Here is a 24,370-nt window from a genome sequence, read left to right on the forward strand (position 1 = left end):
GGTGCGGAAGGACCATCCGTGTTGAGAAACGCCTGCCGTTGCCGGGCGACTTACAAGGCAGGAGATGGCCAGAGAGAAGAGGGGGAGGGTGCACAGACCCGCACGGCCGTCCGCTCAGTAGCAGATCAGGAAGATGGTGGCGACGCTGGTGGTCCAGCCGCCAGGCAGGTTGAAAAAGGAGCAGGCGTGGCTGAGAGGTGTCAAAGGGCCTCTCGGGAGGGGGCCACTGCCTGGCTCCTATGCTGGCTTCCTCTCAGCGTACCTCTGGGCATGCTCTAGTGGTCACTGAACTTACCCTCAAGGTCCGTCCTCCCCCGCAGTCTGAAGGGGACATAAGGCGACCTCAAAGTTCCTGTCGCGAATAACTGGCAGCCCAAGCTGCCTCGCGGTGACTCACCTGACCCCAGAGTCAGCTGAACTTCCTCCACCTCAAGTTTCTCCTTTTTGCAACAACAAACAGGTCTCATTACTACAGAAAGTTCGTCTTTCCTTTGTTCAAGTCCCCTCACCTTTCTAAATCCTATTATACAAAAATCCGCATCACACACGTCCACACTGCCTGCCTGGGAGCCACCGACGGGAAAACGCACCTCCAAGCCACAGAAGCCCCTGCCCAGGGTGATCCCTGAGCACAGAACCAGGAGTCGGTCCTAAACACCTCGAGGTGGGGGGCCCCAAACCCAAACAAACCTCAGAGAAGTGTGTGGTCACAGGAAACGAGTTTGGGCACCACTAACACCGCAGCATATGATAGAACAAAATATTTTCACGGCGAGGGGGTGGCTCAGCCACATGAAGCCACGGGCGCCCCTCATGCCCACAGAAGCCCAGTGGCTGTGCTGTTTACAATCCCCTGGCGGGGACCCCAAGTGCCACAACTTAGTGCGCATGTTCCAGCAGCCCACAGTTAAGTGTCAGCACCACAAAGGGGAGGACACCTCCCCCCGCCACACACAGTACCGATGACAGTCAAGGGAATGGAGGAGAGAGAGAGAGCGAGAGAGAGCGAGAGAGAGAGAGAGCGAGAGCGAGAGCGAGCGAGCGAGAGAGAGAGAGAGAGAGAGAGAAGAGGAGGAGTACACACCCTGGGCACTGACGGGAAAGCAAACACTGCTCACGGCCACAAATGTCACAGCCTCAAAGGCCCCGCGTGCACTAGCCCATGACAGCCCCACCTCCCAACATTAACTGAATACAAGTTCCCCAAGGGACATGGGCTTCATTAAACAAGAAGCCGAGACAAGGATGTGGGCACAGTGCTGAGATCCTGAGTCTGACCTCCAGAAACCCGAGCCCCAGAGCACCCCAGGGACAGCGCCAGCCACCAAACCCTGCTACGTGCAGACACTAAACACTCAGCACAGACTCAAGAACCGGACGGGGCTCCTAGACTGAAGCCCCAAAGCAAAGGGAGCCCCATGGCCGTGCCTGCACTCCCCGCCCGCCTGACCACGGCTGCGAGCTCCCGTGGAGCCACCGTCTCTCGTCTGGGGGCCACAGCACAAGTGCTCCCGGTACTATGAAGTGCCAGGGCAGCAAACCCAGCCCTCCTGCGCCAAGCACGCCAGGGCCCAACAGCCCTCTCCAGCACCCGCGGGTGGCATCTCTGGGTTCTTTGCAGCTTGTTTCTGGAACCCATTCTCGGCAAGATCCTTCCCATCTGCCCCATGCGGCCTGTGTTCCACTGGCCCACAAGAGACCCTCACACTTGCCCACAGGGTTTAATTCGTGTTCACCGGTTTCTTTTTTGTTGTTTGCTTTCTGGGTTATGCCAGGAGATGCTCAGGGGTTATGCCTGCCTCTGCACTCAAGAATTACACCTAGCCGTGCTCAGGGACCATATGGGATGCTGGGGATCAAATCTGGGTCAGCCATGTGCAGGGCAAATGCCTTACTTGCTGTGCTATCACTCGGGCCCACGTGTTCACTGCTTTTTGTTTGCTTTTGGGGTTACACCCGCAATGCTCAGGGCATTGTGATGGCTCTGCACTCGGGAATTACTCCTGGCGCTGCCGGGGGACCATACAGGATGCCGGGGAATGAACTTGGGTTGGCTGCCTGCAAGGCAAACACCTGACCTGCTGTACGATCGCTCCGGCCTCAGTGTTCACTGAATCCTAAACTAGAACACGTTTAGGATCACAGCAATCCCAGCACAGCGACATCCCAGCAGGATGCTCTGAAATGTCCTGAGGGGTCATTAAACCTGCCCTCGCCCTGGGGTCGTGGGCCACGGAGAGTGCCGCTGTGAACCTCACTGCACGAAGCAGCTCCCCACCCCTGGGCCTGCAAAGCAGGGAGGGGAGCCCACACCTACCGTGCCACTTGCCCTTATACACGGTCCCAAAGGAGCCCGAGCCGATCCGTGTGGACAGCATCACCTCACTGGCCTCTATCTCCCAGTAGTAGCTTGAATCTCTCTGGCCACGGGACCTCTGCAGGAAGAGATGTTCATCCTGTGCCCTCCGTCCGGGCTCCATCCACTGCCCCCCCCCCCCACGGGTAACCAACCCCCAGTCTCGCGCTCTGCGCAACACCGTTTTGGCTGTGTGCGGCTCCACACAGAAAGCGTGTGCCCGCCACTGCCCGCAGGCCAGAAACGGGTGAGAAGCCTGACGCTCCGCGGGACGGTGCAAGGCGCCTTCCCAAGCCCCGAGAGGAAAGCACGGGAATTTCCGTCTAGGCGCGCAGCCGCTACTCACGATCTTGTTCTTCTCCTGGCCCCCGGGGCCCGCCCGCTCTCTCTGCGCTGGCGCTCTGGGCTGGGACCAGCCTGTGGGGCTGAGGTGGTTGGGGCTGCTGGACAAGGCTGAAGGTGAGGCTTAATGGACAAGACAAACAGAGTCCACACCGGGTGAGCCGACAGGAGATACACAGCATAAAGAGAAAAAGCCCGTGAAGCCGTGCTCAGGGACCGACCAGTACCTGATTCACTGTGCCCGCGGATGGCGTCCTGAAACAGAAGAGACAGTGAGTCAGGGGCTGCCCGCCCAGGGGGTCAAGGGGCAGGGGACGGGAGGCAGCGGGGGGAGGGGGGACTTGCAGGTACAAAGCAGATTACAGAATCTCTAAAATACAAAGGATCTGATTATATATTCTAATTTCCCATTACGTCACCAAATTTAAGTGACCAGTATCCCCCATTCTGTCACCAAATATTAGGAAGACTGTCCAGGTTACACACAATGGCAAGCAAGTCCTCTCCCTCAGCAGAAAGCAGCGTACACAGCACACTGATATTTTCTTAGAAAGACAAGGAAAGTGCCCCTCCACTATGGGGAAGGGAAATGGAGGCTAGCTCCACGAAGACCCCCCAGAGGGAGGGGTTTGGATTCAGGGACTAGTCCTCTCTCCCGTCCCAGGAGTTTGGGACAAAATGATCAGAAACTGGATTTGATAATGGTAAGCACTATTATTACATACTTAGAGCCTAAAAACAGACTGCTGGAAGGACTGTAAATTTACTACTTCCAAAACTACATCTGACATAAAATAAAAAGAGAAGAGAAAGAATACATTTGAAAAAGCAGAGAGATTTAGCCAGGAGGTGGCCTAAAACATGACCTTTTGATCTCAGCCCTGCGCTCTGGGACCACAAAATGTTCTTTAACCTTTATGGACGGGCTCTAAAGTTAGTTCCTTTCTACTCGTGTAAAACACTGAAGGCTGTCTCTAGAACTTAGTAGAAACCGGGGAAATTTAAATCAGCGTCTACAATAAAACTTAAATTGCCATTTTCTAAATCCTCAACTGAGGTTTATAGACACTGGTACAATAAAGCCACGTGGCCCCTAGGAATTTCTCGGGAAAGGATGCTTGCTGTGCCAGGAAAGAGTCTTTCTGCACAGAGCTATTGCTGGATCGACCCCGCTCCCTGACTTCTTTATGAGATTAAAAAAAAAACAGCACAAGTCCAGCTGCGGCTCTGGTGCCCCTCTGTGGCTGACTCCACTAAGTTTCAATAACCAATAATATCTAGTCCAGGGACCCCCAATCTGGCCAGTCTCCAGAATCACCTAGACAGGGGTTTAAAACAACAGGTGCCCAATACACACACACACAACACCCCCTCACCCCCCGGGTCTACTCCAACACGCTGGGGACAGTGGGGTCAGGAATGTGTACATGTGGAAGTTTAGTGAGTGCTGCCAAGTGGCCAATACACTGATCAGAACACCTGAATTTCAATTTGGCAGCTGGAACTCTGTAAGTCAACTACCCTTTCTTTTATTCTTCATTGCCAAGCTTTGGGTACTTCTATATGTGTGTGGGTGGGTGGTGGGTGTGTGATTTGTGGGCCATATCCCACAGTGCTCAGGGCTTCCTTCTGCCTCTGTGCTTAGGGATCACTCGTGGTGCCGGTGCTCAAACCCAGGCTGACCTGTTAGGAAAGTGCCCTGCTTACCTACTCAACTATCTTGCAAGCCCTAAACTTCCCTATCATTTGTTTCAAGTTTAAACTTGGCACAATGCATTTCCGTTGCCTAGATTTATACCCCCACACAGTAGGATACTTTTTTCTTTCTCTTTTGTTTCAGGTCACACCTGAAAGTACTCAGGGGCTACTTTATTCCTGCCTTTCTGCTCTGGGATCACTCAGGGCAGTGCTGGTTGACCATATATGGCTCAAACTAGGATAGGATACATGCAAAGCAAGCACGTTAAGTCCTGTACTATCTCTCCTGTACTTTTCTTCTTGTCATAGCATTTTTACCCCTCTACTCATTATCATACATACACACACACACACACACACACAGACACACACACACACACACACACACACACACACACACACTCTCCCTTCATACACTCTTCTATGCTAATTTTCACAGCTGAATTAAGTCATCACAGAAGTTTTTCAGTAACTTTGGAATTTTAAATACTCAAACTAGAAATGGCTTTTTAAAGGAATGTATTCTTTTAAAATGTTGAATCATATGTAAAGTTTTTCAAAAGAGAAATCAAATTTTATTTTGCAAAATAGAGCTGTACTGGTCGCTTTATAATAAAACTTCAAGAAATCCCACTTTTCATGTTACCTCTAAGTATTAAAAGCATCAAGAGGGGAACGTAGTCCTGTGCTAATTTCCGCCCTGGTGGGGAGTTCCTCTTCATTCTGACTTTCCAATAAACCTTTCCATTTAAAAAGGGGGAAAGGCCACAGGGGAAGAAATCAGAGAGCAGAAGTAAGTGGGACAGCATCTCTCTGTGTCACTGCGAGGGCTGGTTAGAGTGAGTCAGAAGCTCCATCTGGAGAGTGCTCCATCTGGAGGGACCACACTGGATGCAGGGATCGAACCCAGGTTAGCCAGGTGCCAGGCAAGTACCTTACTTGCTGTACTATCTCTCTGTGCCCCCCCATATTTGTTTTTCTTTTTCTTTTTGGGTCACACCTGGCGATGCTCAGGGGTCACTCCTGGCTCATGCACTCAGGAATTGCTCCTGGCGGTGCTCAGGGGACCATATGGGGTGCTGGAAATCGAACCTGTGTCGTTCATGTTGGCTGCGTGCAAGGCAAACGCCCTACCCGCTGTGCTATTACTCCAGCCCCATATTTGGTTTTTTAATGAGGTATAAATAAACAGTGATGCTATGAGCATCAACTAATTAAACCTAAAATTGAATTTGGTTGGAAATAATTTTTAACTTTATTTAATGCCCTTAGTCTCCAAAGCTCACCTAAGAAACTTATTTCACTTATCAGCAATACCACACAACAGCATTTCTTTTACTCCTATTATAGTCTATTGCCAAAAAAAGCAAACATGAAAACAGGTCTGACAAGAAATACAACTCTGAACTTAGCAAGTGTCTCATTTTTGACAGTCTACTGCCTGACAATCTTAGCAATCCTATTAGTATAGAAGAAGGCAAAGGCATGAAGAAAAATACCTACTCTTCCCCTCAAACAAAATCGTCTGGAACACGGCCTGGGAGAAGCATTCAGGCTGTTATTCTAGTCCAAAGCAACGAGAAATAAAGAAGAATAAAGAACAAAGGAAGTATTTTAAGTGTAATCAGTTGTTATCAAAGATGAACTTTCAGAAAGCAAACCAAACAAACAGAAGACACCAGAAGCCAAGAAAAGAAAAGGCAGCTGGAAAACACAAGCTTTGGGTACTTTTTCATCTCCCCGAAACCCTGTGTATTAACATCCTACAGCACTGCCCACACATTTCTAACTAAAATCACCCAGTCTTTCAGAGAGTAAATAGCTCTCCATCCATCATATTTTTTGTTCCCCTATTTTTTTTTGGGGGGGGGAGGGTGCAACACCTGGCGGTCTCGGCTTACACCTATCTCTGCACTCAGGAATCACTCCTGGGGATGGTCGGGGGACCTATTGGATGCCAGGGATTAAATCTGGGTGGGCCAGGCACAAGGTAGGCGCCCCACCCGCTGATCTATTGCTCTGGTAGAGCTCATTCACGTGCTCAAAAAATCTGGGCAAGCCTACCAGGGAATGAAAGGACTGACATGCGACCCTATCTTCAGGTCATTTCAGTCCCCCATCAATCATTCAGTCTGTCTAAAGATGCTGTCGATGAAAAAGACCCTACAGAAGCCGAGAAAGTGCTCAAGACTTCGCCAGGCTGGAAAACCAAACAAAACGCGGACACAACAGTCAGCCCTCTCCCGAGGGGCCCCATTACCTCAATCATCCTGCTGTCCACAGGCAGAGTGGTGCTGACCATGTGGACGTTGGGCGTGGACGTGGACCTCTGCCTCTGAGAGAGGGACCCTTCGGAGGAGGAGCTGGAGGTGTTGAAGGTGAAGGCGTGGGGCGTGGAGTAGCGGTGCTGAGAGCTAGGAGAGGGGAGAGAAGCGCTGAGGCCCACACCCCGGAGCCAGGCTGCCCCCCGCCTGCTCCGTGTCCAGACACTCAAGGACAACGCCACGCGCCAGGACTCTGGAAAAGTGCTCCCAGCTTTCGGGATGCGCCTTTTAACACACTGACATGGCATGTGCCACCACGCAAGTGTGCGCAGCTCACACCCGATGTGGTTTTCTTAACACAAACTGCTGTCGGCGTGTTAAGATTCTCTTCGGTCCCCGTGATTTTGCCTGCCTATTGCTCAAGGCTGGGGTGGGGGCTCCTGACAGCACTCGGGGGATCCAGAACTACCAAGAACTAACCAGTGGGGCTCCAACCTGGGCCCCCCACGGGCGAGACAGATGCTCTAGCCCGTCCCTCAAACTCTCTCCTCAGCCCCACACCCCGCGTATTTCTGAGAAGAAAAAAACGCATGTACTTAAATTCACACAGAAAGAAGGCAGCCGCTTACGTTTTCTTTGTTGGGGACCAATAAGCTGCACAGACTACTCGGAAAACTTGCACTATCCTGGGGGAAGCACAGATGCTCAGCTAGCGGGGCCCCGCCCAGCTCACAGACACTCCGCAGGAGACTCTGAACTGGCGGTGGGGGACAGTGGTGAGAAGCTGCCCCTCTTTTGGACCCACTGGGGTTGCTCGAGCTGTTCCCAACCAGGACCTGCTTCTCATCTAGTCTCCTTCGAGACCCTTTGCCCGACCAGTGGCTGAGTCAGGTCTGTCCCTCCCTGCATTTAGACAGGTTTCACCTGTGGTCCCCTGGCATCTCCGGAAGGCCTTGGGGGGTCGCTGAGGAACACTGGGTTGGATCCAAAAAGGGCAACACCTTCCCCACTCCTCTCCTCCACAGCCTGTTCGGATTCAAGCTGCAGCACGGCCTGGCCAGCCCCTTTTTACCAACACCAAACACAACGTACTGAGCCCGAGATTTTCAAATTTGCTCTGAAGAGTAGTGTGTCTGGTTCAGATTTATATACCACGGCCTTGAATTTGAAAGACGAAACGCTGATTTTCTAATTCCTCAGGGGGAAAATGCCTTCCTAGGTCATCTAATGTTTGCGTATGCCTCCTGAGGCTTGGTTTCTCTATGAAAATTTTTCTCAGGTTTTTGAACCTGTTTGCTTTCCAATTTATTAAAGAAACAAACAAAAATCCAGCAGACATATAACTAATAAAAATATAACTTCAAAAAAAATCCTTGCTCAAAGATAATGCTTGCTGTCTTTAGCAATTTCCACTTGCTTTACTTTTGTTTGCTTTTTCTTTTGTTGGGCGATCACACCGGGCAATGCTCTGGGCGTATCCCTGGCTGTGCTGGGGGTCAAGTCAGGTCTCACCCCCCAGCCCGACCCGTTACTATCTCACAGGCCCTCCAGTTGTTTGACAAAGGGAATTAAATTAATTAAAGTCAGATACTGTGAACAAATATGTTTCAGGTTCCCAATCTGTCTGCACTACCCAAGAAACATGAACCCAATAAATCTTTGGTCTTTTTAATGTATTGGTTTAAAGGACTCACCTGGTGATGCTCACTGCTTACTCCCATCTCTGTGCTCAGGAATCACTCCTGGCAAGGCTTGGGAGACATATAGGGTGCTGGGGATCGAATCTGGGTGAGCCACATGTAAGGCAAGTGACGTACCCTTGGTATGATCTCTCCAGCTCCAATAAATATCTGGTCTTAAGGTTAGAACACAAGTTCATGCAAACTCATCGGCACTTTAGATAAAATATTAAAATCTATCTGGATTATATTCTAGGGCAAGTCTATGAAATACCATGGTTTTAGCAATACAAAATCGTAAGAAGCATTCTAAATTGGAAGGTCTTCTTTCTTTCCTTTTCCTTTATTTGTTGTCTGGGCCACACCTGGAGATGGAGATGCTCAGAGGTTACTCCTGGCAGTGCTCAGGGGACCATACTGGACGCCAGGGATCAAATCTGGGTCAGCTGCATGCAATGCAAGCGCCCTACTCACTATACTATCCGTCTGGCCCCAAATGCACATATATAATTTGGCGACTCAATGCATTACACGCTTAGAAGGTAAAATCTCAAGTTCTCTTAAAGGTCATATGAAAGAACTATGACAACAGAAGAAAAATTGTAACCAGAGTCACCTTCTAGAATATAGGAACTACAGATTACAAAAAGTACGTTCTACAATCTATCAATCCCACAGAAGCCGTGTGGGGTTCACATATAAGAAAGCCTACTCAATCCGACCTGTCTGGACAGCACTTTCCAAAGGACAAGTTGTAGTTAAGAAGTTACCTGACAGGCATCCGGGAAACAGACTCTCGCATCCGACGCATGGTCAAAGAAGGCAGTGCTGGGACGCCAGTGTCACCAGCAGTGGAATTGGGAAATAATCTAGATGAAAGCAGAGAACGGTTGGTTATCAGCTGATGGAATTCCACAGCCAGCCTGTCTCACCTACAAGCACGCAGGAGGCTTCCCCATCCCAGTTCCTCATCCCGGGCCACAGGGACAGCAACCCTGGAACGCGGACAACCACCACTAGCCAGCAAACACCAGGCTCCTGGGGCATTTATACATTTAAGCAATCAGATGCTCTAGTAAGACACTCAATACCTAAATCACAAACTATTTCTAAAAAACATTCTGGTCCAGAAGCACACAGAAAAAACTAGAGTAAGTCTCAGTGAGTTTGGGGGAGGGGAGGCAGGAGGAAGGGGGTTGGGATGTTTTGTTTTATTTTTAAGTTCTGGGGCCATATCCACAGCACTCAGAGCTTATTCCTGGCTCTGCACTCAGGAATCATTCCTAGTGGGCTCGGGGAACTGTATAGATGCAGGGAATCGAACCCAGGTCAGCTGCAAGGTAAGTACCCTATACATGCTGTACTATCACTCCAGTCCCCTTTGTTTTTTAAGCACCTTCCCCACAAAAAAAGGGTAAAGCTCTGACTTCACATCCCTGCCAACATTTTTAAAAAAGCAGTTTGGAACATGTACTCTTAGTTCAAACATTATTAAACAATACTTTGCCTAGATAAAACATATTTTGGTAACTGTTTGTCCCCTGGGGGATAACGTTTTTAAGATTTTACATTCTGGGGTCAGAGCAATAGTACAGCGTGTAAGGCACTCGCCTTGCGAGCGCCAACCCAGGTTCCATCCCCAGCATCCCATATGTACCGCAAGTCCCATCAGGACTGACCCTGAGAGCAGGGCCAGGAGTAAGACCTGAGCACCACCTGGTACCCACCTCCCACCCTCAATGATTTTTGCATTCAAACCATCTGATAACGTTTTCTCCAGTGAGCTGAAAAAAGCAGCATCGCCCATGCTTTCCAGTCCACACACGGAATAACTAAACCCCAACGGGCCATCGTACACACTTTCAAAAATGCTTAGACTTCTCCTGCCCCTTTACAGTCTCTGAAGAAAAAGAGTGCTCACAGGAGCTGCCTGATGTTACTCCAGTCCACACACATGGTAGGTACTTTGGTGCTACAGTGCTCGTGAAATTTGTAGCCGCAAGTCTGACACCGAAATCCATTTAGCAGAAACTTCTGACAGATGTCACAGAAGGCAAGCTTCAGGAAGGTCTTCCGTGCCTGGGACAAGAACAAAGGTATGAACTGAGGAAGTAAAGGAAGGCGGAAGACAAAAAAAACCTCCGGATTGGCCCCAAGAAGTTTTAATTTATGGAATTAAGAATATGGGGGCACAGTGTCATTACTTTACAACTAACCTCTGCAGAGACAGCAAGCTCAGGTCCACTACTTTTCGGGCTGAGAACTCTGCTGCTTCTAAGAGTGGGGCAGGTGGTCTCCCCACCCCACACCGCCGCTCACCGCCAGCAGCCCCTGCAGCCACACCCACATCTGCTGCCACGTAAGCCACAGCCCAGCTTTAGAGCTTCACAACTAATCTCAGAAGAGATGCACAGCAGGCCCAGGAAACTCATCAGCTCCTGGAGTTTGCTGGATCTCCAAATCCCACAGTACTGACAGCCCAGCAGGAGCACACAAAATGAGATAGAAAAGTAGCATAGAAACCAACTCGAGGGCTGGAGCGATAGCACAGCAGGGAGGGCGTTTGCCTTGCGCACGGCCAACCCGGGTTTGATTCCCAGCATCCCATACGGTCCCCTGAGCACCGCCAGGAATAATTCCTCAGTGCATGAGCCAGGAGTAAATAAACCCTGTGCGTCTCCGGTGTGACCCAAAAAGTGGGGGGAGAGGGGGAGCAAAAAAAAAAAAAAGAAAAGAAACCGATTCAGCTCAGTAAACAAAGAGTAACACAGAAGGTCAACTAGCAACAGCAGCTTAGTAAACGAGACCCCATGGTGAGAGAGAACAATTCCCACGAATCTTATTTTACTGGTCTTTTTTTTTGTCTGTAATTTCATTAGCCATTTTATTGTAACAAGCAATATAAAATAAATTACTTCCTGCCTGTTCAGGGGACAGGCTTGGCGAGGGGGGGAGGGGGGAGTGGAGACAATGGTGGAGGGAAGGTTCACACTGGTGGTGGAATGATGGTGTTGGAATACTGAATGCCCAGAACTAGATTAACTATACAACAAACAACTCTGTAAACATGGTATTTAAATACAGTGTGAGAGAGAGACCGAGAGAGAGGCTTGCCTTCCATACGGTCGACCTGAGTTTGATTCCCAGCCCCACACAATGCCCAGGCCCCACCAGGAGTGATCCCTGAGTGCAGAGCCAAGAGCAATCCCTGAGCACAGCTGGATGTGGTCCAGTAACAACAACAAAATACTTCCAGCACCTATAAAACAACCAGAACTTAAGGTTTATCTGTGACTAATGAAATGAAAGAGCCTTACCATAAAACACTGGTTTAACTAAATCTAAGCGCCCAACAAACATATGCACTTTATGTCTTTAAGTTTATCGTCAGTCGAAACACCCAACAAGAAGTATCCAACTTACAAAGTTGTGTGTTGTGAGGGGAACATGGTCCAGAAAATCTACTTGAAGCTCTTCTCCGATCAATGAAGCTGCATCCGTATTCCAATCCAAACGTGCTTTTTTACTAAAGGGAATTTTTTGAAAATATGAAGGAGAAAAGTTTAAGAGTTCAATACCAACAGTAACGAGAATTGCTATATATCTTTTTGCTATACAGACATGAAGTTTATTTGATACCACACACTTCTTTAACTCATACAACAAACTTAAATAAGAATGATCACTTTTTCGCAGCGTAGGGGATGGCCCATCCACACATGCTTAGGGAGTCCAACACCAATACCCGGCCAGTTGAGCTAGACAGTTAACGCCAGACCCTATGAGTGGCGGGTTTCAGGGCCACACCTGGCTATGCTCAGGACAGGCATGCAGTGCTAGAATCAAAAAGGGATTCTCTGCCAAGAATCAACATCTCGAAAGTGAGAGCGAGCTAAGGCACTCAGATTGAACTCATCCAGATCCACAGTCAGTGTGAGGGTCTGTGTGAGAATCCCAGTCTGCAAACTCCAAAGCTTACATTCTTAGAATAAAGTCTTCCTTAAAACAATGAAATAAACAATCTCACAATAATATATAATTGAATGGATTTTGTGAAGTCAAATTCCTATAAAGCAGTAAGCTCCCCTAGGATTAATATAAAAGGATTACTACAGCCACAAAATTTAATCTTCACTAGTTCACTTTGTTTTAGAAACCACACAGATAGGGGGCTGGAGCAATAGTACAGCAGGTAGGGTGTTTGCCTTACACGCAACCTGGTGACCCGGGTTCAATTCCCAGCATCCCATATGGTCCCCCGAGCACCGCCAGGAGTAATTCCTGAGTGCAGAGCCAGGAGTAACCCCTGTGCATCGCCAGGTGTGACCCCCGCCCCCCAAAAAAAGAAAAAACGAAAAAAGAAACTATACAGGTAATAAGACATCACAGAGGCCAGAGAGAGTTGGGGTCCATGCACTTGGGGCACAGCCTGCCTTGACCCAGACATGGCACACAGCCCCCAGCATTACCAGTAGTGATTCCAGAGCACAGGGCCAAGGTGTGGCCCCCAAACTCAGCCCTCCTACCCCTCCTGAACCCCACAAAGGAAGCACAAATGAACATGCATTTCAGTAGCCTTAACTCTACGAAGTGGTTTTCTGGATCCATAAGTATAAGCTGATGCGAGAATTACTATGAGGTTAAGGGGAACGTGGCCACTCGCTACAGCCCTCGCACTGTGTGAGGTGGCGAACCCGGTCCCTCTCACAGGCATGCCACGATCCTGAGCTGATCAAGATTCCTGGCACCACGAGCACCTGCCCCCCACTGTGGCTGGGTGCGTGCAAGAGCTACACTAACAGGCAAGTGCAGACCCTCCTTATCCCACCTGCAGCAGAAGAGGAGGGAAAACACTCTTGGATACTCTATGTTGATGGCACACAGAAAAAAAAAAAAAGTAAATAAATGGGCAGCATCTTTCTGTGTCCTAACGGAAGATTCAGACTCTACCAGGTCTTACTGACAACGTCCAACCTCCCTGTGGCCACTGTCACGAGAAACAGAATCAGCCACGTACGGCTGTTCTTGGCGCAGAAACCCTCCTGCACAACTGGGCCTGGTGTGACGACGCTGCGGGAACTCAGCAATTGCTGAGGGAGTTCGTGAGCAGCCAGTCCCCTCGCCGACCCTTCCCTCCATTGCCGCGATGCCCAGGAGTCGCCGTTACGAGGGCGGCAGCTCTCGCGGTGGTGTGCCCGCACTCGCTGTCTGTGCTCCCACACTTTCTGGCTGTGGTGCCCGCAGGGGGTCACTTCTCGGAAGGGCACTCCTGGCTCCAGTGCCCACACATCCTTGCAGTCGCAGGCCTAAGGGACACCTGGCTACTGAGCTGCGGGAATCACTGGGGTCCGCACCCCTGAGCAGGGGCGCCCCCCACACCGCCAGTGGAAGCCAGGAACCTTGGACAGCAGAGTGCTAGAATGACATACAGCACACATGGTGGCACTCGGGTGGAACCCACAGCCACACATCTGCAAGACAGGGTCTTTAACCACTGACCTACCTCGCAGCCCCCGAGAGACTGAATCTCTTCAGGACAGCAGCCTTCCGCCGTGATGCAGGGAAACCCTGAGAAGTCTCTCAGTCACGGCGTCTAACCCACACCCAGGATGTACCCTTAGGCTGGAGACACACCTGACAACCAAGGGCCGTCCCTGGGACACCTCTGGAGTAAGCCATGTAAGCCATGAGCGCTGCACCCGAAGTCCCACGCCCCACCGGTGCTGCCCGCTCCCCAGTGGCCATTACACAAGCACCATTCATACAAATGCAGTACTCTAGGAAGTAAGCGGACACGATGTTGGAAACATGGAAACAGGTCCTACCCCTTGTGTTCGTGGAGAAGCCGGAAAACGGCGCAGCACTCGGGTTGCAGGCCCCTCACCTTGAGCGCCTTCATGAGACAGTCGTGCAGGCTCATCCCATTGCGCACGCTGACCTGCAGACAAAGGACACGGTTAGCCAGCCCGGCGCACCCCTCAGGAGGCAAGTGGGACTGAAGGCAGCAGTGTGGAAGGGTGTGTGGAGACGCGTGACAGTGCTGCTTATTTACAAGCGAGAGCTGAGTAGAAAAGTCCAGCAACGGGTAAATATGTCGGGGCCAGAGCACAGGACAACAGGGAGGCGTTTGCCTCACACACAGCTGATCCAGGGTTCAGTCCCCAGCACCCCATATGCACTCCGAGAACCACCTGAGTGTAGAGGCACCAGTAACCTCTGAGTTACTGGTGTGGTCCAAAACCAAACACACAACATACACACATCCCACCCACACACAAACAGTAGAGCATGGCATATGTGTCGCATTTTGCTACTATATTATGTACAGTGCCTAGAAAAAGGGTGTTTATAATGTTAATTAGGGGAAAACACATTTCAAGTTAGGGCCAGAGCAACAGCACAGCAGGAGGGTGACCTGGGTTCAATTTCAGGCACCTCATATAATCCCCTGAGCACCACCCAGAGTGACTGACCCCTGAGTGCAGAACCGTGCTGGATGTGGCCCCCCCAATTTTTATTAATTTTTAAAACATTATTTAGATGGGGCTGGAGCAATAGCACAGCGGGTAGGACGTTTGCCTTGCACGCGTCCGACCCGGGTTCAATTCCCAGCATCCCATATGGTCCCCTAAGCACCGCCAGGGGTAATTCCTGAGTGCAGAGCCAGGAGTAACCCTGGTGCATTACCGGGTGTGACTCAAAAAAGAAAATAATAATAATAATAATAATAAAAATAAAACATTATTTAGGTTGCTGGAGCGATAGCACAGCGGGTAGGACGTTTGCCTTGCACACAGCTCTACCAGGTTCGATTCCCAGCATCCCATATGGTCCCCTGAGCACTGCCAGGGGTAATTCCTGAGTGCAGAGCCAGGAGTAACCCCAGTGCATTACCGGGTGTGACTCAAAAAAAAAAATTATTTAAGGATATATAAGTTACATGTTTATGTCATGTGTGAAAGATACATACCTAACTGCTACTCTCAGGAGTGGGCTGATAGCTAAAAAGTCAACTTTGCCCACACGTCTCCCTTGTTCAACTCACTAAAATGTACATGCCAATGTGAATGATCTACCAGAAGGAAAAACAAGCTGCTTTTTTGGGCTGCAGAGACAGCACCTGCCTGGCACACGCCCAACCTGGGTTCCATCCCTGGCATCCCATACGCCCCGTCCCCTTTTGGCATTGCCGGGAGTAGCCATAAGCGTTGACAGCTGTGACCCAAAAACAAACAAAATCTATCTCGGGGCCAGACAGCACATGGGGAAGGCACTTGCCTGGCACACAGCGGACCCCAGTTCAATCCCCAGCACCACACAGAGACCCCCATGCCACAACAGGAGAGATCCCTGAGCACAAAGCTAGGAGTGAGCCCTGAGGACGCCAGATGCAAACTCCCACCCACAAATTTAGGGCTGGGGAGAGAAGACAGAGCTCAAGGAGCCTGCCGGGCCCCTGATGACCCTGGTTCAACCCCTGGCGCCACAGGTGGGTGTGCCCAAAAACAACAAGAAAGATTTTACAATTCAATTTATTTTCAACAAAATGGCTGATGTTCCTAACAAAATTTCCCAGGTGGGGATGGGGTGGTGCTCAGGGCACTGCGGGACCCCCATTGGCGGGCCCCCAAATTTTCCTTCTTGTGCATACCTCACCCTAGTCAGGGCAAGCAGGGGAGAATCAAGCTTCCACCCTGCTCTAAGGACAAATACTGCGGCAGCGTGGACACGGCACACAGCACGCCAGGCAGCGTCCCGGCTCTCCAGAGCCCCCGATCTAAAAGTCAGGCAATATTATCCCTATATTTTTCTGCAACTGGACAGCTGGACTTCGAGAAGAATGTTTACATACCACCGTTCTTTGCTTGTTCGGCAAGAAAACACGTATTGTGTTGCTTGTCTTGGAAGAATCCGTAAGTTTGCCATCATCTGACGCCCGACGCTGATAACCAAACTGCTGGACTAAGGTAGGTGAAATGCAGCTGGAGCCATCAAACACCGCGTCTTTAAACCCAAAACCATTGCTGATCGTCTTCCAGGCCCCCTGTATGTGCTCCATGGAGGCAGCTTACACAGTACTAAAGCCTGGCAAGGAAGATAAAGAAAACAAGACAATCCGGTCAGCAATGCCACACACAGAGGAACTGAAAATAACAGTAGGTGGGGTTCTTGTGATACCTTCTACTTAAATAAGTCAGAAAAGTTCCGTATTATATTTCCATAGAAGAATTCACAGACAAATGAGAAAACTGTGAAACAGGGTTCAAAAAACTCAACCAGGTTATACCGTCAAGTTAAAAATACCTAAAACATGGGCAGGAGAAGGAGAGACAGTACGGTGGGTAAGGCATTTTCCTTACATGCAGTTGACCCAAGTTCAATGCCAGCATCCCAGACGGTCCCCTGAGCACTGCCAGGAGAGGGGCAATACCCCTCACCCCATTCCAAGCATTGAAGGGTTTGGCCCAAAACCCCATAACAAAACAAAATGCACCTAAAACATGAGCCTAAACCTTTTGACTTCTAGTTTGACACTTTGTTTTTTTGTTTTTGATGTCTGAGTCACACCTGGCAATGCTCAGGGGACCATAAAGAATGACAGGGATCGAACTGGGTCTGCCACATGCAAGCAAACGCCCTACGTGCTGTTACTATCGCGCCAGCCCCTTAATACTTACTTTCTCAGTCTCATTTTTCTACTTTGGCTCGTATCTAATTAAATGTAAGCAACTAACCTTGAGTATGAAAATCATGTTAGTACTATGAGAAGTAAAATATTCTGCCACCAGGCCAGAGAAACAGTACAGCAGGGAAGACGCTAGCCTGGCACACAGCTAACCAGGGTTTGATCGCTGGCACCCATACGATAGGTCCCCAAACCTGCCAGGAGTAATTCCTAAAGTCAGAGCCAGAGTTAAGTCCTGATCACCGCCAGATGTGGCCCAATCTCTCTCTCTCTCTGACACACACACACACACACACACACACACACACACACACACACTTTTGATCATTATTTACTACCTTCAAGGAAGAAAATCAGCACTTCAGCATTTCTAGAATGTGTTAGATGCCTTACATATAATAATTTTATTTATCCAAAGGTCCCAAAGATTTTAAGACCCTTTTTCCATTTACGACTGTTTTTAAAAAGCAAAGCACAGGGTTCATTGTCCCCCAGCTGGAGTGTGGCCTGCATGTCCCCCTGAGAATGTGCTCTCAGTCTTTTTCCTTCAGAGATGCCTGTATTCACACTCAAACACACCTCTTATTCCCCCCCCCCATATTTGTCTAAATAAAAAATTTTTTTAACTAAAACTACCTTACTTCGCTTAAAGCACTGGGGGTGGGGGTGGGGGTGGCAGAGAGAGTACGGGGTTAAACTGCTGCCTCAGCCCTGAGCACTGAGTCAGGAATCGCTCCTAATCACCACCACATACGCCCTAAAACCCAAACAAAGGAAGAGCAGAACTATAATGCAGCTCGCCCAGAAACACACAGTGGATTACAAACAACCAGCCTACATAGCGGTTTAAATTTTTTTCCACCACAGCGTCAGAATTCGATTTTGGTTTATAAGCAGAAGTGCTCAGAGAGACAGTCACCCAACAAAAAAAAGAACCAAATGTCTGAATGAGTCACCAAGAAACTGCAATCGCTGTCCGCATCCAGTCACACAATGACAGAAAGTCAACCCCTCTGGGTGAGGACATGCGATGCCCTGGTGACCGGGCATCAAGAGCTGTGCGGAAGCCAGAGGTCACTTCTTTAGAAGGCTGAGGTTATATGGACGCCCTCCTTCCCAAGCCTCCCTCCGCCTGAAACGGGAGTTCTCATCAACTCCTCCTTGCTGTTGTTTTTGGGGGGTGGGGGTGCCGGGATGACCCCGCTCCCGCAGGCACAGCGCGCCCCAGGCCGGTGCAGCACCCTGTGCTCACGCTCACACGCCCGCCTTCAGCCCTCGAGCAGACGGCGTGGGGACGACACCCCCACAGAGCGCCGGACTGGGTGGGATCAAACTGGCGCAGGCAGACGCTGTGCTGGCACCTTTCTCCTGTCAGACCTGAATCAAGAGGGGACGATACGATCAGGTATCAGCCTTTCAGGTTTTTTTCTGGGGGTGGGAGAGTGTTAGAAGGATGCTGGGAGTTGAACCCAGGGCCTCTTACACGCAAGGCACATCCTCTGCCACAGTACCACATCCGAGGCCAGAGGTGTTAAAGCACCTGGGGTGCTTGTGGCTGACTTGGGTTTGATCCCTGGCATCCTATATGATCCCTGAGCACAGAACCAGAAGTAAGCCCTGAGCAACGCCAGATGTGGAAAACCAAATCGAAACTCCTTAACAAGTCGTGCAAGACCTCATTTCAGAAGTCATGTTTCCTATCTCAGGTCATAAGAATCTACTGTCCCCTTCACCTGCAAGGCCGGAATCCGCAGGAACAAGCCAGCAGGCCCTTCCCCAGTGTGTTCTTCAACCTTTCCACGCCGCAGTCCAGGCCGGCAGTCTTAACCAGGGCCCTAGGCCACCTGTCAACCCTTCACACCTGCTGATTGGCACAGTCCGTACACAGCTGAAGGTCACCTCTTATATCACTAAGGTCCCAATCTGCCCAGAAGAATAGATCGGTGACTCTGCAAGGTCACGGTCCCAAGTTCAATCCCCAGGGTCACTACACGCACCAAGAGCAATCCTGGCAGTGATCTGACCCCACCGCAGCCCGGTGTGTGCGAGCACAACTGAAAGGGTGCAACACCAACACAGACTAAAGTTAAGAGATCAGTGAGCACTGTGTCAGGAGGCATCTGACAAGCAATGTATGAGCACTGCAACAAGCCACTAAGCATCACAAGCAAAAGTATGGGAGCGCCACAATCAAGACGGCAGCCCCACGAAGTACACAACCAAAATGTGCCAACACCTGTCAGGTGTACCGCCACCCCAATCGCGACGACGACGATGGGAAACCAAGAGGGTGGAGAGAAATGGTTCTGCTTTAGGGAGACGTTTCTGTCACGCTACATCCATTCCAAACACAGGAGGAAATCTACCTCTTCCTGAACTTCCTGGTGGAGGCCAGAATCAAGCCAAGTGACCACCCGCAGGTTTCCAATTCTATACAACTAGTGGACCTATCTTGGGGCAGCGGGACAATCTCAAAACAATAGCAAAACACAAGAATAGTCATGGCAGCAATAACCCGTAAAGTACCTCAGACCCAAAGTCATGAATTAAGACAGGAAACATTTCAGTCAAGTCTGGTATAAAATCAGACCTTGCAAGAAGAAGCACTGCCCGAAAGCCATGGCTAAAGATCTAATTTGGAGAATATTTATCCAGGGGCCAGACCAATAGCACAACGGGTTGGTGCTTGCCTAGCATGTGGCCAACCTGGGTTCAATCCCTAGCATACAGTGTGGTCCCGAGCCCTGCCTGGAGTGACCCTTGAGCACAGAGCCTGGAGTAATCCCTGAGCACTGTTGGCGTTTCCTACCCCCCACCAAATAAAATTTATCCAGACTGACTAAAATGTGTTTATACTCAAGTTTAAGAAAATCCCTACTTGGGCTGGAGCAATAGTACAGTACAATATAGGCAGGGTGCTTGCCCTGAACAGATCCCACCCAGGTTCCAGCCCCCACTCCCCAAGCCCCACCAGGAGTGATCCCTGAGCAAGAAGAAGGGCAAACCCTGAGCACAGCTGAGTGAGACCCAAAAAAAAAAGAAAAAAAGGGGGGGGGGGGGGAGAGAGAGAGAGAGAGAGAGAGAGAGAGAGAGAGAGAGAGAGAGAGAGAGAGAGAACCAAGTTTAAGAAAAGCCCTCCCTGGGCTGGAGTGATAGTACAGCACGCACTAGCAGGACACCTGCCTGCCACACATCCAGCCTGAGTTCAATCCCTGGCACAACATATAGTTCTCCAAACCCCTCCAGGAGTGATTTCTGAGCTCAGGGCCAGGAGCAAGCCCTGAGCACCACCAGGTATATGGCCCAAGACACAAGAAGGAAAAAAAACAAGTCTCTAGCTTGGTTCTGTCTGAGAAAACACCTAAGGGTCTGGAGAGAGTGTTAGAGCGCACGTCTGGACTGCAGCACTAGAACCTGTCAGGGGTCATGCTGTGCAGGCGTCACACATAGCGTCAGTGCTTGCACACACCTGGTGGTATGCCAGGGTTGTCCACTGTGTGGCAGCACTGGGCGCCATGACAGAGCCACGACAGCGGAATTCAGGGCACTTGGGCTTGTACTGGGTATTGAACCTGCAGCCTCAAACTTGCACAGCAAGTGCTTTTGCCACTACTGTGGACAGGTACTTGCCTTGCTCCCAGACAACATGGGTTTGATCCCCAGCACCCCATATGGTCCCCCGAGCTCCGCCAGAACTGATTCCTGAGTTCAGAGCTAGGAGTTACCCCTCAGTATCACCAGGTGCACCAGGTGTGGCCCCAAAACAAAGTGAAAAACTACTGGGCTTTACTGCTACAATTGCAGATGTTGGAGAGACAGAACGGTGGGTGTTTGCCTTACACATGGATAACCCAGGCTCAAATCACTGGCACCACATATGACCCCCTGAATGCTGCCAGGAGTAATTCCTGAGCAAGCACCACTGGGTGTGGCCCCAAAACCAAAATAAATAAAAATTTAAGCAGTAAAAATAAATTGCAATTTACTCTTCAGCGGTAGGGCGTTTGCCTTGCAGACAGCCAACATGGCCGACCCGAGTTCGATTCCTCCGGCCCTCTCGGAGAGCCCGGCAAGCTACCGAGAGTATCTCGCCCGCACAGCAGAGCCTGGCAAGCTCCCCGTGACGTATTCGGTATGCCAAACACAGTAACAACAAAGTCTCCAATGGAGGCGTTACTGGGCCCGCTCGAGCAAATCGATGAACAACGGGAGGGCCTTTACCTTTAATGTAAGAATGACACCATTGCCACCTGTTGTCACCACTTGCTTTTCTGTCATCACCACTGCCAGAAACAGCCCAGGACCCACACATAAGAGGCAACGATCATTTCAAACACTACACGGGGGCCGGATCAGAGCTCACGGCTGGTGCGGGTTCCACACGGCGCTCTCGGCAGCCCCACAGCACTGCCCAGTGCAGCCCCCAGACAAAGCCCCTTCTGAACACTATGCATATGCTCAGTCGAAGAAAACCAAGTATCTTCTTAAAAGATAAATTTCAAATGTTTGTGAAGCATGAAGTGTGCTGAGCGCCGTGGTGACCTAACTGTGTGAGCCCAGCACAACACCCCCGCCACGGGCGACATTTAACAAATGGACAAAAACTCCTTTCAGAGCAGCTGCTGTGTGTATACTGGGGGGAGGGAGGGGGGCCACGCCCAGCAGCGCTCCAGGCGGACTCCTGGCTCCGCGCTCAGGGATCACTCCAGAAGTCTACCCTGACTTCTACCGCGTACACACACTGGACCACTTCTTTGGCCCCAGATACTTCTCTTTATATAATACAGCTCTATTATCACAAAAGTTTTCTGACCTTCCCTTATTTAGGGAGACAGCCTGAGAATTTGTATTCTACGAACTAAATATTTACTCAAAAGACTCGTAATTTATTATGATGCTCAAACTGCATAGATTCAGAAGCCCACACTGCGCTTAACACGTATTCTCCTGGCCAATTCTAGAACTTGTCAGGTTCAACTAGTCATGCGTTATGCATCCGAGACCTGTCCACCCTCGCCTCCCCTCTCCCCAGCGTCCCAGGAGGCCTGAGAACTCAGAAGCCTCTCTCCGGCCCTGCCCTTCCTTCTCAGCCCCGGCGACTCTTCCATCACGGGAGTACCACATCGTGCCAGGCCCAAAGTCAATCTCTGGAAAAACACACAGAGAGATTTGATACCAGACGATGGATATGACTTACTAACCGCTAGATGTCCGCTTTCTATACCCATATCCCTACCTGCCCACCTTGTCGAAAGTTCTCCATTTCTTATTTCTAGCTGATATCACTTCAGAGGGTGTAGGTTCCAGAAGTTCACTGTGAGTTTCAAAAGAAAAGTGTGGGCGTGCAGGGGACTGGAGTGTTCGGTGGCCGAGAACTGTTCCCCTGGCCGGCCCACGGCAAAGGACGGACGAAGGACCAGGGAATCGGAGGAACAGGAACGGGGCCCCGGGCTGGTTGGTAGTGTATTTCTCTCTCCTCCCCAGCGTTAGTCCGATCTCTCCCTTACAGCACAACCATAGTCACAGTTTGGTCGTAGTCCCAGTCATCATCGGTCCATCATCCTAGCCCCCTTCTCTCTCTCGCCTTACAGCACAGTTACAGAAATCATGAAGGGTGGAGGTATACATAGGTGGGGTTGAACACTGTCATAACAACAAACAGATGTAAAGCCACTCCTTCAGGAGAAGTTCTAGATTAACTCAAGGACAAAAATCTCATCTGAGGGTTCAGCACTCCAGATTACTAGCAGGACGGCTCAAGGGCAAAATTCCATCCAGGGTATATTGTTTTCTCCTTTCCTCAGCTAGTCTTATAATATTTCTAGTCACTCTATATTAAGCTTAAAGGTTGGCTCTTCCTGGGACATCTCGCTCTCTATCTATGATCCTCAGGTCAGGCTACTCTTCCGAACCCCAACAGGGTCCTTATTCAGTTAATTCTTTTTGGGTCATGTCAGAGTTTGTTTCATGACCGTGCTCTTAACTTATTATACTTCTTATGGCATTTAGCTTGTCCCTTTCTGATGCCGGGGTAGCTTACAGCTTGCCCTGGGTCCATCCAGTTCCTTCATCAGGACCCTCCTTTCAGGAGTATTAAGATGTAAAGGCCATTGAGGCTTAAGTCAGGTAAATATGATGAATGCCCAGGAGTAAACATTATCCAGAGTTAGTTAACTCCCACGTTACAAAAGCATAGCATCAACTGTTTTCCTGCATCTATACAAAAAGGACATTGCTAAACCATGCAAATGGCATAAAGAAAAGAGAAAAAGCAAAATGGGATATTCGTGCTTGATGGAATTGGGTGTGCCTCAGGGGCACTGTTGTGGGAGTAACTCAATAAACCTAAGTTCCCTGCAGGAGGAGCAAGGACAACCCAACGGTATTCAACATTTCACCAAAACGTTTTCTTTTAGTCAATTATTTGGCTGATACTGATCTCTGAAAAATAATACAGGCTGGCCCTCTAATCTGGCACCAATCAAACTCAGCAGGCAACAAAAACTGTCAATCGAACGAGTGCTAGGAATTAATTCCGTCCAACCAAACTGCAATGCTGATAATCAAGCGTTACCTAAGCTGCTGAATTCTTGACATTTCAGTATGCCCATAATAAGGATCCGGTCTTTGCAACACTCTCTCACTTAACCCTCCCAACAAGGCCAGGAGAGAGACAATTACAAGGGTTTTGGAGATGAGGAAACAGAGAACCACCAAAGGAGTTCAATAAAACTGCCCAAGATTACTGACAGAAGATCTACGTTTGTTAGAACCACAAGTGTTTCCAGGACTTTTCCACATCACTCTCTGCTCCCAATGCAACGGGACCTGTGTGTCTGTAGGACAAGTTAGTGCTGATACAGTGCCTGATTTCAACCCTGTGGCAGGTCCTCCAGGCTTCCTGATCCCTCTTTCCTGCCTTTCTTTTTTATTTTTCTTTCTTGACAGCAAAGAGAATTGAAGCCAGAGCCTCACGCATGCAAGGCTAGAGCTCCTCCGCCAGCCGCACCCCCAGCCCCCACGACAGGGCTCCCGGGGCTGGAGAACACTGAGTGCCGGGCCCACGTTCCACCCCGGCAGTGCAGGTCCCCACCCTGCCCCAGCACAGCTGGGGGCAATCCCTAAGCACAACCTGGGGTGAGAACTGCCCCCCATGTGGGAGGCCCTAGACTTGGTCCTTGTGACTGCAGAAAAAAAAAAAAAGCAAATTTTGGGAGAAGAATAAAAGGAAAGTTATCTATAATCTTATTCTAACATAAATTTTGGGTGGCATTTTCTGATACTAGAAGCCACATACACAAAGCTAATATTGAAAGACCTACCACTACCTTTTATTAGCTGTACG

General features: G+C 49.9%; 1 protein-coding gene across 4 annotated transcripts in view; it reads right to left on the bottom strand.

The window, feature by feature from the left end:
* The window catches only part of RAF1 (Raf-1 proto-oncogene, serine/threonine kinase), a 55,316-nt gene that overhangs the window by 5,426 nt on the left and 25,520 nt on the right, over nucleotides 1-24,370 (bottom strand). The window contains exons 2-11 of one of the 4 annotated variants that reach the window (XM_056129362.1): nucleotides 16,192-16,424; nucleotides 14,165-14,277; nucleotides 11,763-11,865; nucleotides 10,261-10,418; nucleotides 9,110-9,208; nucleotides 6,657-6,810; nucleotides 5,900-5,959; nucleotides 2,926-2,953; nucleotides 2,703-2,821; nucleotides 2,318-2,435 (exon numbers count right to left, since the gene is read on the bottom strand). In XM_056129362.1, the coding sequence (XP_055985337.1) occupies nucleotides 2,318-2,435; nucleotides 2,703-2,821; nucleotides 2,926-2,953; nucleotides 5,900-5,959; nucleotides 6,657-6,810; nucleotides 9,110-9,208; nucleotides 10,261-10,418; nucleotides 11,763-11,865; nucleotides 14,165-14,277; nucleotides 16,192-16,398 (1,159 nt within the window). In that variant the 5' untranslated portion in view covers nucleotides 16,399-16,424. Of the gene's footprint in view, nucleotides 1-2,317; nucleotides 2,436-2,702; nucleotides 2,822-2,925; nucleotides 2,954-5,899; nucleotides 5,960-6,656; nucleotides 6,811-9,109; nucleotides 9,209-10,260; nucleotides 10,419-11,762; nucleotides 11,866-14,164; nucleotides 14,278-16,191; nucleotides 16,425-24,370 lie in introns of those variants that run through there. The other 3 variants (XM_056129364.1, XM_056129363.1, XM_056129365.1) reach the window with 3 other exon arrangements.

The sequence above is a fragment of the Sorex fumeus genome, unplaced genomic scaffold (genome assembly GCF_029834395.1).
Source record: "Sorex fumeus unplaced genomic scaffold, SorFum_2.1 ptg000072l, whole genome shotgun sequence".
Taxonomy (NCBI): Eukaryota; Metazoa; Chordata; class Mammalia; order Eulipotyphla; family Soricidae; genus Sorex; species Sorex fumeus.